At 48.7% G+C, this 14,626-nt stretch overlaps 1 protein-coding gene across 1 annotated transcript; it reads left to right on the top strand.

The window, feature by feature from the left end:
* Positions 1–919: 919 nt before the first annotated feature.
* Positions 920–9,005, top strand: LOC129201532 (uncharacterized protein C12orf50 homolog). The gene is made up of 10 exons (XM_054812971.1): positions 920–1,195; positions 1,821–1,944; positions 3,169–3,333; positions 4,497–4,574; positions 4,691–4,804; positions 5,419–5,538; positions 6,811–6,918; positions 7,156–7,359; positions 8,471–8,557; positions 8,695–9,005. Exons 1-10 carry the CDS (start codon positions 1,142–1,144, stop codon positions 9,003–9,005), a joined length of 1,365 nt encoding a protein of 454 aa, XP_054668946.1. The 5' UTR covers positions 920–1,141.
* Positions 9,006–14,626: the final 5,621 nt, after the last annotated feature.

Here is a 14,626-nt window from a genome sequence, read left to right as displayed (position 1 = left end):
TCATTATTCATGGCCCTCGCCTGCTTTCCGGCATGTTCCTTCCCCTGTGTGCCCCAGTCAGCTGTAGGGCTTACGGACCTGTGGGAGCCCCTTCACTCACATCGTTTCTCGCTTCACAGCTCTTCGGGCCATCTCCTGATACCTGAGTCACAAACAAATTGATCGGCTCCTCGAGAGACCTGAAGACTTCCAGTCATTTCAATGTCTCCGTGCTTCTCCCCCAGCTTGGGCATAACCACCGCTGAGCCAGCCTCGTACCATTTGTGCCCGTGGAGTCTCTGGCACCTGAAGTGTTCAGCTCCAAGTCACTGATGTCACTCAGTGTGGGAACTGTGACCCCCTGTCCTGGGGATCACAGCCTGCCTGACCGTTTTCCAGGACTGAAACTTCCTTTCCCCGCCTAGATATTGTCTGTTCAGAGGCAGCCTCGGACGGGAGCGAGAACAGAGGTCTTAATTAGGGACACAAGTGTACGCTCTTCTTTCTGCTTTAGCTGTGGCACTGGACATCATGGAAGCAAGAAAAAGCAATGAACTCCAACAACGTCAGCCGTTAACAGCTAGCAGTGTACTAACACGAAGCAGCAAGTTTCTCCATCCAAAGAAAGAGGTGCTGCAAGAAAAACATGGGCCAACAGGATTTTGGTTGAAAACCTAGTCAAAGGATAAGGATAAGCAAGAAGTTGGGTATTCTTGTAGCCCTGCCAAATGGGTTTGTTCCGGTTTACGTTAAAGAAACACCAGAAGGGGAGACCCTTTGAAACGGTCCGATTTTCCGTACTCTACTCTGAAGCAAGGGAGAGAGAGGAAGGTGTTCAAGCTGGACAGGCCACATAGCACCATCATGCTGATGTCACGAGCTGGAGGAGCAGTTGGGAGCTTTCGTAACGTAACATTCTATACCGGCTAGCAACTGCCTTCGTCCGTTCAGCAAGCCCGGAGAAGGTAGCAGCTCCTCCGTTCCAGCGTCTTTCGCCATCTGTTGGAGTTTTGTTTCCAAAAAGGTCTGAAGGTCCAGGTTTGGAAAGAGAACTACTGCTTTCAGGACACGATTACAAGTTGCCTGAATGTTGAGAGCTCTAACTTTTTCGTGTATGTTCTGCCAGCAGTAGGAGAGTGGAGGAGAAGCCCGAGAGCTGGAAATGGCCGCAGCTGGGAATGACCGCTCTTTCCATGTTTGTTCCCCCTACGCACAGGTAAATGCTGTAGATTGTAGAGTGGTTTGTACCCTTGATTCTCCTGACATATCCGTCTTGAAAGGGAGGGTGGTTATGTAAAGTTAGACGTCGCTATGCCACTCTGCGTGGGTCCTGGCCCCATCTGTAGATCAAACAGCTGATTTTCAGGAGCAGTGAGAAGAGCTCACGATCATCTAAACACCCAGCTGTCCCGACGACAGTCCAGAAGTGGCATGTTTTGGAGATGCTGCTCTGAGACCCAGCTGCTAATGTCTGGAACTGGGTGGAACTTCCCGTCACGTATTCAACTATTTTCAAGTGTGACTTTGATGTCCTTTAAAAAATGACATAGAAACTCATTAAGAAACCGCCGGTAACCCACGATACTGCACGCACTGCAGTACAGTAAGGAGACTGCTTTGCTCCTATTCTCATCTACAGACATCACGAAAGCTCCCTTGCCCTAGCTCAAGGTAACTTTAGAGTTACCTGGAGCTTAAGATAACTTTACATGTTCGAAAGTAGCAGCGCGTGGTCCCACAAAATCTTAGTCATATGTTCACAGCAGTACGCTGTATATGAATCCATTTAGTCCCGTTTTATTGCTGTATTGACAGTATCTGAAACCTGTTTTCTCCTGCAGCAGAAGTACAGCAACATCTCCTGTTTCTGGGAAACACAACCATCAGGCTGCTTGAGGATCAGTTGCGCCTTCCATCACAGCAAACCTCGCAGCATAAATGGACTTTTTTTGCCGCCGAGTAACAGTGAGTAAAAATATTTTCTCAGCCGTTTGTCCAGTAGAGCTCTTAAGTAAGTGCACAAAAACGTCCTTCCAGCGCTTACGTAGCGTACGTGCAGGTGAAGAAATGTACCATGGCAAATCAATCAGGTATGATCCGCTATGCCGGCAAGTTGAAGGCAAAGAAAGGAATTGGATTGGCATTTGAATAGGGTTGCCATATGACTTTTTTTAGCTGTCTGCTTACGAATCTTTGTAACTATCGGTGACATGAAAGGTGAAGTCACAAAAGGCAGTTTAGGTTGCTAAGATCCATGGAGTAAAAATGTTGCCTTCCTTGGGTATTTGCTAGATGAAATCTCTCCAGGAGTGAAAATGGTTAGTGGGCAGGTAAGCACTTAAGAGAAATGAAAAGCAGCGTGTGTGGTTGGAGGGAGGAGGTTGTTAGGGCCACCAGCAGCAGTATCTGTTGATAGAGCACAACATGTTATATGGATGAGACACCCCTTGTAGAGACAACATCAGATTACAGTGCTGTGTGTGCAGATGTATTTCCAGTTTGTCGTTTGGAATAAATTAATAAATTAAATCAATAAATACATTACTAATGAAATGAATAAATAAAGGCTCTACCAAGTTAAGTGTTGTATCTTAATTTCTCTTGCACGAGATACAACAAATCTGGTCTGCAGGAGTGCTACTAAAATGCCTTTAACATGATACACATGCTGCTCATAGGCAAGCAAGAGATGCACAAGAATCTGGTTGAGTGTAAATTAATGTCATGAACTTCATATTCCTTCTCAAAATCTACACTTTGCACTTAGTAGAGAGAGTTGTGGTTCAGAAGATTTTGAGAGAAAAAATTGTCGACAAGCTAAAAATTGGTACTCCTGTGCTTAGCGTTGCTAAACTCTTCAAAATCGATGCCATGGCCTGCCTATTATTCAGCATGTTAAAAATATTTTCACAGGTGGGGTTCTAAACTCATTGACTCACTTCAGCCCCCGTATTACTAATCCCATGTTGTCCCATAGTGTAAATACCTGCCTGCTTTTTCAGACTTTCTGTACTTGGAAGACGCTCTTTTGCCGACCTCAGCAGAAGATTTTTCGGAAAAGGCACAATCCGTCTATTTAATGACTCCTTCAGTATGGCAATGATTTCAAGAAGATACCTGCTGGCCTGAACCTGGATTTGATCTTCCAGTTCCCTCCTAACAAAATGAATGTAATGTTCTTTCCTGCAGATGCCCCATTGCAACAAGGTGTCCAAGAAGGGATTCCGCACCCAGCCCATGGTCAAGAGTCACTCAGAAATCAAAAGAATATTTTACGACCAATTCACCCTCCACTGACTATACACCTCAACGATGAAGACGACGATGAGGACGATGATGAAGAGGAGGAGAACGGTAAACAATTTTTTCTTTCGTTTACCGGGGGGTAGAAGGGGGTTTTCCACTCTCGCAATGCACTTTGCAACTCGTTTATTAGCATAACCATCAAACCATCCTCTTTTGAGAAAAGAGGTCTTGACGGGTTTTTGACATAATCTCCAAACTATTGGAACTGGTAGTCACTCTTCAAAATTTCTCAAAATTTGGGGACAAAATGACAAGTTCAGGAGGTGGTACTTCTTCTCTGGGAAACAAACTTTTGAACAGGGGCTGTACACTCTCCTCACTGAAGGTGAAGTCACAGGTTGGTTTACAAAAGGTAGCTGTGTGACTTCCCCTTAAATACTTTGCTCAAAGTATTTACCTATTAAACTGTCTTTCTTTCAAGCCACGAGTTTTCTCACTTTTTCTCTGCCGATTCTCTCCCCCATCCCACCATGGAGGGCAGGTTTCTCATGCTGACTAGAAGCCTTGTTTCACTGATTTCCTAAACTCTGTAGGCGGTCTCATTTTACTACAGAAAGATATTCTTCAATCTAGCAAAGAGAATCCCCTCAAAACTCTTCATTAGTTTAACCGAGTGTGTATGTGTATACATTTATTGCTATATTAGATTTTATTTAGGTTTTGAAATGTAGTTAAACCATTGACTGAGAGACTCCTTGGGAAGGAATGAACCGTGCAGTCCCAGGGGGTGAAAGCGAGAGACCGACCTGCTCTCATGCGTGCACTCCGCAAATTCCTGTGCTAGTTCTCAGGCCGCCCCAAGCTGCTTTTCACTTTCCCCCTGCCCTTCGGGGCTGCCTGTTAGCGCTTCCTAACTCGGTTTCAGTCCGAGTAAGCCACCTCAATTTAAACAGTATAAAAAGGAGGGCTTTGCTGATCTTAGCGGCCTTAACTGAGACAGACAAGGAGCACTCCCTTCACCAGCTCTGCCGGCAGACATTGCAGCAGAGGAACTTTGGGCAGAGCTTGTTGTATACGTGTTGGAACTGCAATTCCACTGCAGCTGGAAACTCCTGCTATTCAGGAATCATTTTTCTGTCCAGAATCAGAGGTTGCCGTCAGAAAAAAACAAACCCTGACCACAATGAAACTCACGTTGGTTTTTGACCATTAAGAATTGTTGAAGGTCTTTGTATAGATACCGCGTAACCTTTTAAAAATACTGCCTACAGGTGCTCCTGACTGGGTGCCTCAGACTGCTGCAGACCTTGAAGAGGAAAGAGCAATAAAGGAAATATGCTATCAATCTGGTAAGTAGGAAATCAGTCACTCTTTCCTAAACAGCAATATAGTCACTCTTTCCTAAACAGCAATACTGCCGATACAGTAAACATTGGGTTTTTTCCTCCTCTGGGGGTATGTTTAGGAGAGTATTACGGGATTCAGTACCCTCAGGAACACCAATCAACAAAAACTGTGTCTTCACCTCGGGAAAACGAGCTACTACCCTGGGAAGCTACCGAGCGAGACTTGCAGGCAGGCAAGTGCTTTTCATCTTCTGGGACATCGTTTACCACTTTTTAAATTACTGTTACAGGGAGAAACTACTCCATAGCTTGCCCCTCCTCCCCTCTTCTTTAATGTAGTGACAATGAAGGATAGCGTATTACAAAGAGCGTCAACAGACTTCACTACTTTTTCCCCATATACATGGGTAGTGTCACACACGTGGCGACTACCTGCGTCCACTGGCGAGGGAAAAGGTAGAAATGGGCTATTAAGCCTATGTCTACTTTCCTGAGACACACGACAGAGGTGGTCTTCCCTACAATTTTTCCTCACGACCAAGATTTATGTCACCTCATTGAGATATACTTAGACTATCGACAAGGAAATCAGTAACAAACAGGCAAATACAGGTTTTAATATAGGTCTGTCTTTAGAATTAGATACATTCAGAGAAAAGGATAGAGATGTTTCCCCAAAGCATTTCTTCCAGACAGTTCTCTGAGGTTTTTGGTACCACAATGACATGCATCTTGAAAATACCAGAAATTCAGTCAGATAGGATCACTGAGGGAGGAAGAGAATGGCAGCGCCATTCCCTGGGCTTACACACAAGCAGCTAAACCACTCTCTCTGTTGCCCTTCCAGGCGACGGTGATACAATTCCTACAACATTTAAGAATGCAAAAGGAGAAGGAGAGAGCTCAGGAACGACAGTACCAGCAGAGACCATTCCCAGAACAGATCGTGGATCCTTTGAAAACGGAGGTAATACACTTTAGCATCAGCTTCTCTTTGCTGAACATCATGTGCTAAGAAAAAGGACCTGAACGTGCACGCATTAAGCTTCACCATTTTAGATCTGAGTTATTCTTTCTTTGTTATGTTCTAGAGACTCTTTCTCACGCTGCACCATTACCTATAACAATCAAAAACACTCTTTACCATTCTGCTTGGGTTAGCATCATTCTAGGAAAAAAAAAATCCTCTAAGCTGATTCCAATTGAATTTTTCCTGCTTAATTTTGGAAAAGAATTGCTTCTGTGAAGTTATAAAACAGACATGTCCGCAGTAGAATACCCTTACCACTAGGTACGTTGACATCGGAGCTAAAGCCAATGTGACAAGGTTGAAGCTTTGGCCGTTGACTGGTAGTGCTGCAATGCTCCTTGGCACCACGTCAGCAACGCCAGGTCAGCTGTTACAAGCATGCCTGGGCCCATGCTGTAAACTGTATCACCGATGTGCCTGAGGATTAAACTTATATCAAGTTATAAACTGAAGTTAGTTTGCATGCCACATCATTTCAGTTGTTCAGATCGCAGGACAACACGTAGCTCAACTGACGATGCAGCTGAGCCAGAGGAAAAGCGTGCCTCATGTGCAGCACGTGAGAAATAAGCACCGGTAGGCAGGACCATGCTAATTAAGGTTCCTGGTTTGTTGCTAACTGAGTTACCTTGTAGCGACACACAGACCAGGGTTGTCACCCTATGCTCTGGAGTCCCTTTGCATTGGGTTCCCATTTAGATGGTACACTTTGACTTTGGAAAAGGATTTGTTCCCCCTGTGACACGCACATAAATTGCATGCAGCTTTTGATTCGCAGTGATTACAAACGCGTATGTGGATTAAAGCCAATGTTTGTACTTTTAAACTGTAAACCCAAAATACAGTATTCATGAAGATTTGCAAATTCATAATGAGAAGCATTCTAAGCCAGAAGCGGTCAAAGACATTGAACGAGTCCAACACCTTTGTGTTTATAGTCAATTTTTGAGTTTCCTTGCAAGATTTTGCAACCGTGAACTCTTCTAGAGGAACCATAACCGCTTCCGCTTTCCTTCTGAGGAACGGCACTTTTAACATGTACAGCCCAAGAAGACCTGTGTATGAAGTGGGAGATCTGCTTTAAAAAAAACCAAAACCAAAAACCAAAAAAAATTCCCAAAAAACCCAACCAAACAAAAAAGCATTTTTGGAGGAGAAGATTGTGCCTGCTTTTGCAAAAAGTAAATATGCGTTATTTTAATCCCTCAGGAACCAATCGCATGGAGCGGGTAAAGAACTATCCCGGTAAAGAAGCAAAGGAGAAGCAATGGATTTCCGAGGGAGAAAGCAAGTCCCATAACACAGGAACAGGAAAAGGTATTTTGAGAAAACAGTTGGCTTATTCCTTCTTGTTTACTCAACTCACAGATGACTTGGCAGGACCTAGTTAATTTCTGTTCTTAGTGTCAGATAGGGACAGTCCATATTTGGATTGGACTAGCCACAAAGAGCATTTGCTTTATCTAGGCCTTCCAGCCTCCGGCCTCCTGCAACATGTCCAATTTTGAAGGAATAGCCCAGCATTTTGGTCTGAGTTTGCTGCTTCTCTTTTAGGAATTCACACTCCAGACCCCAAAGCAAAACCACGTCGCCAACAAAGGGGTCAAAGTAAGGACGATGAAGCTGCTTCTGCTATTCCTCCAGTGAGAGAAACTGGAAGAGACACTTATTTCAGTTCTTCAGAACCTCGAAGATCAGCATATGTAGTCTACCGTACTGCCACCGTCACCCAAGAACCAAAGTGCAATGGACCGACAGGTGGGTTCCTGCTTACACAGGATCCTTAAACGTTAAGAAAGTGATTTCATCTTGCCCGTTTCAGTCACCTCTCTTAAGCTGGGCTGAATCTCCACCTAGAGGTGCCTCCCTGTCTTAATTGCCAATCAAAGGAACCTCCTTCAGACACAGTAACCCCCACTTTCAGACAAATGAAGTGAAGCAAAAGGAATCCCAGCATCACCGCTTCGTCTCAGGGGCGAATAGTTGTGGGGTTTTTCTTTTTCTTTCATAGAGATTACAGAGAGAACATTCTCAATGCGAAGAACACATCTTATCAAATTTCCAGGTTGAGAAAGGATATAGCGTTTAAAAAAAAAAGAAAAAAACAAACCCCCCCAAAAAAAGGCGATCACCATTTTTGTCGTAAAAACCACCATTAGCACTTTCGCTACCTTTCTTTTCAGCAGTACCTGAGCCGTATGCTGGGAAACGCTCCAAACAAAAGAATCAGCTTGACGCAAATAGAAGATTTTGGACCCAAACCGAAAGCTATGGTAAGACTCACAGGCTGTGTGCAAAAGGAAAAATTTAGGACTATTGTGGAATTAGTACTTTGAATTAATGGAATTAATCTGGAATTAACAGAAAACCAGAGTATTCATAATAATGATTTCTAACCGAGTTTTACAGAAAACTAGTCAGTCATTGGGCAGCATACTCTGACGCAAAATCAACCACCTAGTACAAAAACATAACACTGCCTTGCATCTAGCGCTTTCCCAAGCAGGGACAAAAAAGGAGACCGGATTGTGGAGTAGTCTAATCTAAAAGCAGCTGATGCCTTTGGGCAGGTTGTCTACACAGGAACATTCACTTTGTCCAAGTCAAGGATGTCCGTGGCACAATCCGCCTCCTTTGGAAGATCCTGTGAGCCTGATGGAAACGCTGCGAGATTACAGATGATCTTTAGAGTTCTAGGGGCAAAATCTATATTTAATACTACCTTGTATTTCAGAGGTGGTGTCTGAGTCACCCAATGTATGCATTGATACTTCAGCTAATGTAATATTTAATTTGCATACCAGGCTAAGAGAGTCTTTCCCTAAATTGCAGCTGAAATTAAGAAAGAGTGCCTGTCTTTTTTCTACAGACAAATATACTTCAGGCTCTTACAATGCACCAACTTGGAGGAAAAGAAATCCACACCCTAAAACGTTCTCAAAGTCTAAAACAACCAGTCAGGTAACTGAGATTAGAACCTCTATCTTGCGTCTTCTGTTGGAAGTCTAATTCTTAACACCTTTTGAACAGAGCATAGACTTTCCCTCTAATAAGTGATGCACAACATGTTCTGCCTATCTATTTTGACAACAGAGCCAAGAAGACAGGGAAGTGAACAGGAAAGGAGAGCGATACATAGACAGGAGAAAGAGATGAAGCCAGTTCTTCGACTTACAAGAGCAATCGAAATTGAAATGCGGAAATTATCAGCTGGAAAATCCAAAGAGGACACAATTGCAAATTCCAAAAATAAGATGCAGGAAGTACACGACAATGTTTCAAAACTGATTGAAAACACAAAATATACGTTCTGTGTGATCACAGATCCACTAAGTTTAATTTGTTATGAAAATTTGACTGTTGAAATGACTTTTGCAGACGATGTTTTAAGGCATAATTTCTGAGATGAATAAATACTAGCACTTTTTCACTTTGCAGTTTCAGAGGTCTTTTAATGCAATGCATCTTCTCGTTTCCTCCCAACCTCCACACTTCTGTTACTCTTCCCCAAAGAAATTACACACCCTTTACTATACAAGTTCTAGTGTGCAAGGCAGAACTACCAACCGGACATTTTAGAACCAGAGTAGTTCCTTGACCGCCACCTTCACTGCAACCAACCTATAAACACCTACTATCTTTACGGTAACTACCACTTTGCGGTCAAGATGTTTAATGACAGGTGAAGTCACAACAGCTGTAATCCAATAGAGCACACAATAGAAGTGAAACCTAAGTGAAACAAGGCTTCTAGTCAGCACGAGAAACCTGCCCTCCACGGTGGGATGGGGGAGAGAATCGGAAGAGAAAAAGTGAGAAAACTCGGGGCTTGAAATAAAGACACTTTAATAGGTAAAACAAAAGCCACACGCGCAAGCAAAGCAAGACAAGGAAATGGCTCACCACTTCCCATCGGCAGGCAGGTGTTCAGCCATCCCCAGGAAAGCAGGGCTCCATCACGCGTTAACGGTGACTTGGGAAGAAAAAAACGCCACCGCTCTGAGTCTACCCCCTTTCTTCTTCTTCTTCTTCTTCTTCTTCTTCTTCTTCTTCCCAAAGCCCCTTATATGCTGAGCATGACCTCCTATGGTATGCAATATCCCTTTAGTCGGCTGGGGTCAGCCGTCCCGGCTGTGTCCCCTCCCAACTTCTTGTGCACCCCCAGCTACTCGCTGGTGGGGGGGGGTGAGAAGCAGAAAAGGCCTTGACGCTGCCTGAGCACTGCTCAGCAGTAACCAAAATATCCCGGTATTAGCAACACTGTTTTCAGCACAAATCCACAGCACAGCCCCACACTGTGCAGAAAAATAACTCTATCCTAGCCAAAACCTAGTGCAGGGAGGTCCCCTTACACGACCACCATCAGGATGGCATTGGTACTCAGAGCTGAACAACAAAGTTACTGACGTTTTGGCAATCGTTTCAGCTCTTCCATCCAGAACCCAAACACCCAGGGGAGAAAGTCACCCAGCCGACACACAGCAGTAGCTGCTGCTGCTGCTGCTGCTGCTGCTACTAAAACCAGGAAACACGACCCGCAGGCCCACAGCCAGACAGGTGAATGCCACCCCAATCACAACAAGAAATAACTGTGATTGGGCACCATGACTTACTGCTTTCACCTTGCGAAGTATTGCACCTCTTGCTGCCTCAGATGAATGCTTCTGTCATAAGTCCGATATTCCTCTGATCACCAAATAAAACTGTTGAAAGAAAAGAAAGAAGAAAAATGGGAGCGCAGCTTATTTTTCCCCCACGAGGCTCACAAGCTCCCAGTGCCGTCATGTTGGAGCGGCCTCGTTCCTTGCCCTGGCTGTTCCCTACACTTGGAAAAAGCAAACGCAACCTCAGGGCCAACACCTGGGTGCACCTGGCAGGAAAGGAGGGGGACAGAGCTGAAACGGCCCCCAAACGACCTTCCTTTCCCGCCTTCCAGGGGGGAGCCCTACGGAAACCTCTACCGTGCCTTTCGCTCCAGACCTGCGGCGACACTTCCCGCCGCCTGGGTCTCCCCCTCCCCGCAGCCGGCCCGGGCCGGGCCGGGCGGACCTGGCACGGTCGGTGCTGCTGCCTGTCCCGGCCCCGCCGCCGGCACTGCGGCCCCGCCCGCCTCCCGCCCGGCCCCGTGCCGCCCCGGCCACCTGGCGCTCCCGCTTGGCCGACGGCTCCTCCTTCACCTCGGTCACGAACAGACACGGCACCTTCCGCTGCACCGCGCCCCGCCGGCTCATGGCCCCGGCCGGACGGCCGACCGCTCGCCGGGGACGGCGGGGCGGGGCGGGGCGCGGGGCGGTCGCCTCTCTCCAGCAGCCCTCAGCGAGGCGCTGGCTCCACCGCCCGGCGGGGCCCGGCCGCGGGCCTGGGGCAGCTCCGCTTTCCACAGCGGCGGCTCCCGCCGCGGCAGGGCCGCCCCGCCCCAGCTGTGCTCGGCGCCGGGCTGAGGCGGCCGCGTGGTGGCCCGGTGCGCGCCGCGGCGGCGGCCGTTAGCCGGTGGCGGTGCCGTTCCCCTGGCCGGGCAGCCTTTCCTCAGGCTGTCTTTTCTGCTTGCCGGGGTGCCGCGGGCCTGGGGCGTGGAGGCCCTGTCCCCAGGCTGGGTGCGGGGACCTCTCCGTGCCCGATTTGGCCTCCGTCAGGACAGCTGCCTCCTCTTGCTTGTTACCCAGGCTCTCCGCCTCGGTACACGGCCCTGGCCCCGTCTGTGGCGGGTTGACCCTGCCGGCACGCCAGGTGCCCACCAAAGCTGCTCTGTCACTCCCCTCCTCATTTAGGACCAAGCCAATCCCAGTGGGGTAATGAGAAATAAACCCGAAACCTTAAAACACCTTCCCCCGCCCCCCCTTCCGCCCAGGCTCAAGTTCTCACCTGCTTTTGCTCTACCTCCTCCCCGCGAGCGGTACAGGGGGACGGGGAGTCGGGGTTGCGCTCAGTTCATCCCATGTTCTCTCTGCCGCCCCTTCCTCTTCACGCTCTTCCCCTGCTCCAGCGTGGGGTCCCTTCCACAGGAGACAGGCATAGAATCACAGCTTGCTTTGGGTTGGAAGATCACCTAGTTCCAAGCCCCCTGCCATGGGCAGGGACACCCTCCACTAGACCACGTTGCCCAAAGGCCCATCCAACCTGGCCTTGAACACTTCCCGGGAGGGGGCATCCACAGCTTCTCTGGGCAACCTGTTCCAGTGCCTCACCACCCTCACAGTGAAGAATTTCTTTCTCATATCTAATCTAAGTCTACCCTCCTGCAGTTTAAACCCTTTAGCCGTCGCCCTGTCAGTACATGCCCTTGTAAACAGTCCCTCTCCAGCTTTCCTGTAGGCCCCCTTCAGGTACTGGAAGGCTGCTCTAAGGTCTCCCCAGAGCCTTCTCTTCTCCAGGCTGAACAACCCCACCTCTCCCAGCTGGTCTTCATAGGAGAGGGGCTCCAGCCCTCTGACCAGCTTTGTGGCCCTCCTCTGGACTCGCTCCAACAGCTCCATGTCCTTCTAATGTTGGGGCCCCCAGAGCTGGATGCAGTCCTCCAGGTGGGGTCTCACAAGAGCGGAGTAGAGGGGCAGAATCCCCTCCCTCGACCTGCTGGTCACACTTCTTTTGATGCAGCCCAGGATACGGTTGGCTTTCTGGGCTGCAAGCGCGCATCGCCGGCTCTTGTTGAGCTTCTCATCGATCAACACCCCCAAGTCCTTCTCCTCAGGGCTGCTCTCAATCCATTCTCCACTGCCCAGCCTGCAGCTGTGCTTGGGATCACCCCAACCCATGTGCGGGACCTTGCCCTTGGCCTTGTGAAACTTCACGTGGTTTGCACGGCCCCACCTCTCAAGCCTGTCAAGGTCCCTCTGGATGGCCCAGAGCTCCTTGTTCAGCCATGCAGGCCTCCTGGTGTTTTTGCCTGACTTCCTCTTTGTTGGGATGCATCGCTCCTGAGCTTGGAAGAGGTGATCCTTGAATGCTAAGCAGCTTTCTTGGGCCCCTCTTCCTTCCAGGGCTTTATCCCATGGTACGCTACCAAGCAGGTCCCTGAAGAGACCAAAGTCTGCTCTCCTGAAGTCCAGGGTAGGGAGCTTGCTGTGCGCCCTCCTCACTGCCCTGAGGATCTTGACCTCCACCCTCTCCTGGTCACTGCCGCCAAGGCTGCCCTTGAGCTTCACGTCTAAATCATCTAACAGTTTAGTAAAGAAAAAGGAATCAGCCAACTGTTTTCTCAAAATACCTTTGCCTGTTCCTGTCTTAGGGGAATTTCTTGGCTCCTCAGAAATCCATTTCTGCTCCTACCTGTCTATAGAGGGCCTCATCCGCTCAGTCTTCCTGGTCGGGTGGCCTGTAGCAGACCCCAGCTATAATGTCCCCTGTCCCAGCCCTCCCTTTAATGCTGACCCATAAGAGAGCACGGGCTCTCCACAGGGTCACAGCTGCCTTTGGGCATCCACCTTCTCCAGCACAGGGTCCTCCACGGGCTGCAGGTGGATGTCTGCTCCACCAACAACCTCCATGGGCTGTGGGGGGACAGCCTGCCTCACCGTGGTCCTCTCCATGGGCTGCAGGGAAATCTCTGCCCCAGTGCCCGGACCACCTCCTCCCCCTCCTTCCTCACTGACCTCGGTGCCTGCAGAGTTGTTCCCCTCACACATTCTCACTCCTCTCTCTGGCTGCCGTTGCCCAGCAGCCCTCTCCCCTCCTTAACAAAGTTCTCACAGAGGTGCTACCACCGTCGCTGATGGGCTCGGCCTTGGCCAGCGGTGAGTCTCTCTCAGAGCCGGCTGGCATTTGCTGTAGTGGACATGGGGGCAGCTTCTAGCAGCTTCTCACAGAAGCCACCCCTCTGGATCCCCGCTACCAAACCCGGGCCGTGCAAAGCCGGGACAGAATGAGTTCCTCCTGACTGTGCCTTCTTCTGTGCCTCACTGAGGCACAGCTACACAGCTAAGAAGAGCCCCTGTTTGGATAGCTCTTGGCAGCGTTAACACTTTCTTACTCGGGCTGCTCCTGCCCGCTGGCAGTTCATTATTCATGGCCCTCGCCTGCTTTCCGGCATGTTCCTTCCCCTGTGTGCCCCAGTCAGCTGTAGGGCTTACGGACCTGTGGGAGCCCCTTCACTCACATCGTTTCTTGCTTCACAGCTCTTCGGGCCATCTCCTGATACCTGAGTCACAAACAAATTGATCGGCTCCTCGAGAGACCTGAAGACTTCCAGTCATTTCAATGTCTCCGTGCTTCTCCCCCAGCTTGGGCATAACCACCGCTGAGCCAGCCTCATACCATTTGTGCCCGTGGAGTCTCTGGCACCTGAAGCGTTCAGCTCCAAGTCACTGATGTCACTCAGTGTGGGAACTGTGACCCCCTGTCCTGGGGATCACAGCCTGCCTGACCGTTTTCCAGGACTGAAACTTCCTTTCCCCGCCTAGATATTGTCTGTTCAGAGGCAGCCTCGGACGGGAGCGAGAACAGAGGTCTTAATTAGGGACACAAGTGTACGCTCTTCTTTCTGCTTTAGCTGTGGCACTGGACATCATGGAAGCAAGAAAAAGCAATGAACCCCAACAACGTCAGCCGTTAACAGCTAGCAGTGTACTAACACGAAGCAGCAAGTTTCTCCATCCAAAGAAAGAGGTGCTGCAAGAAAAACATGGGCCAACAGGATTTTGGTTCAAAAACTAGTCAAAGGATAAGGTTTGTCCTTGTGGTATCACAGATTTGCTTCTAAGACCACAGTACCTACAGCAAGAAGTTGGGTATTCTTGTAGCCCTGCCAAATGGGTTTGTTCCGGTTTACGTTAAAGAAACACCAGAAGGGGAGACCCTTTGAAACGGTCCGATTTTCCGTACTCTACTCTGAAGCAAGGGAGAGAGAGGAAGGTGTTCAAGCTGGACAGGCCACATAGCACCATCATGCTGATGTCACGAGCTGGAGGAGCAGTTGGGAGCTTTCGTAACGTAACATTCTATACCGGCTAGCAACTGCCTTCGTTGGTTCAGCAAGCCCAGAGAAGGTAGCAGCTCCTCCGTTCCAGCGTCTTTCGCCATCTGTTGGAGT

The sequence above is a fragment of the Grus americana genome, chromosome 1, assembly GCF_028858705.1.
Source record: "Grus americana isolate bGruAme1 chromosome 1, bGruAme1.mat, whole genome shotgun sequence".
Classification (NCBI taxonomy): domain Eukaryota; kingdom Metazoa; phylum Chordata; class Aves; order Gruiformes; family Gruidae; genus Grus; species Grus americana.
Note: the sequence above shows the minus strand (reverse complement) of the source record. Positions and strands in the feature narration are given on the sequence as shown.

Excerpts from the sequence above, each read along its gene's own strand:
- LOC129201532 (XM_054812971.1), top strand. The coding sequence starts at position 1,142 with ATGGCCGCAGCTGGGAATGACCGCTCTTTCCATGTTTGTTCCCCCTAC. Across the intron at positions 1,196-1,820 it reads TTTGTTCCCCCTACGCACAG|CAGAAGTACAGCAACATCTC; the intron begins GTAAATGCTGTA and ends TTTCTCCTGCAG. Across the intron at positions 7,360-8,470 it reads AAAGTGCAATGGACCGACAG|ACAAATATACTTCAGGCTCT; the intron begins GTGGGTTCCTGC and ends TTTTTTCTACAG.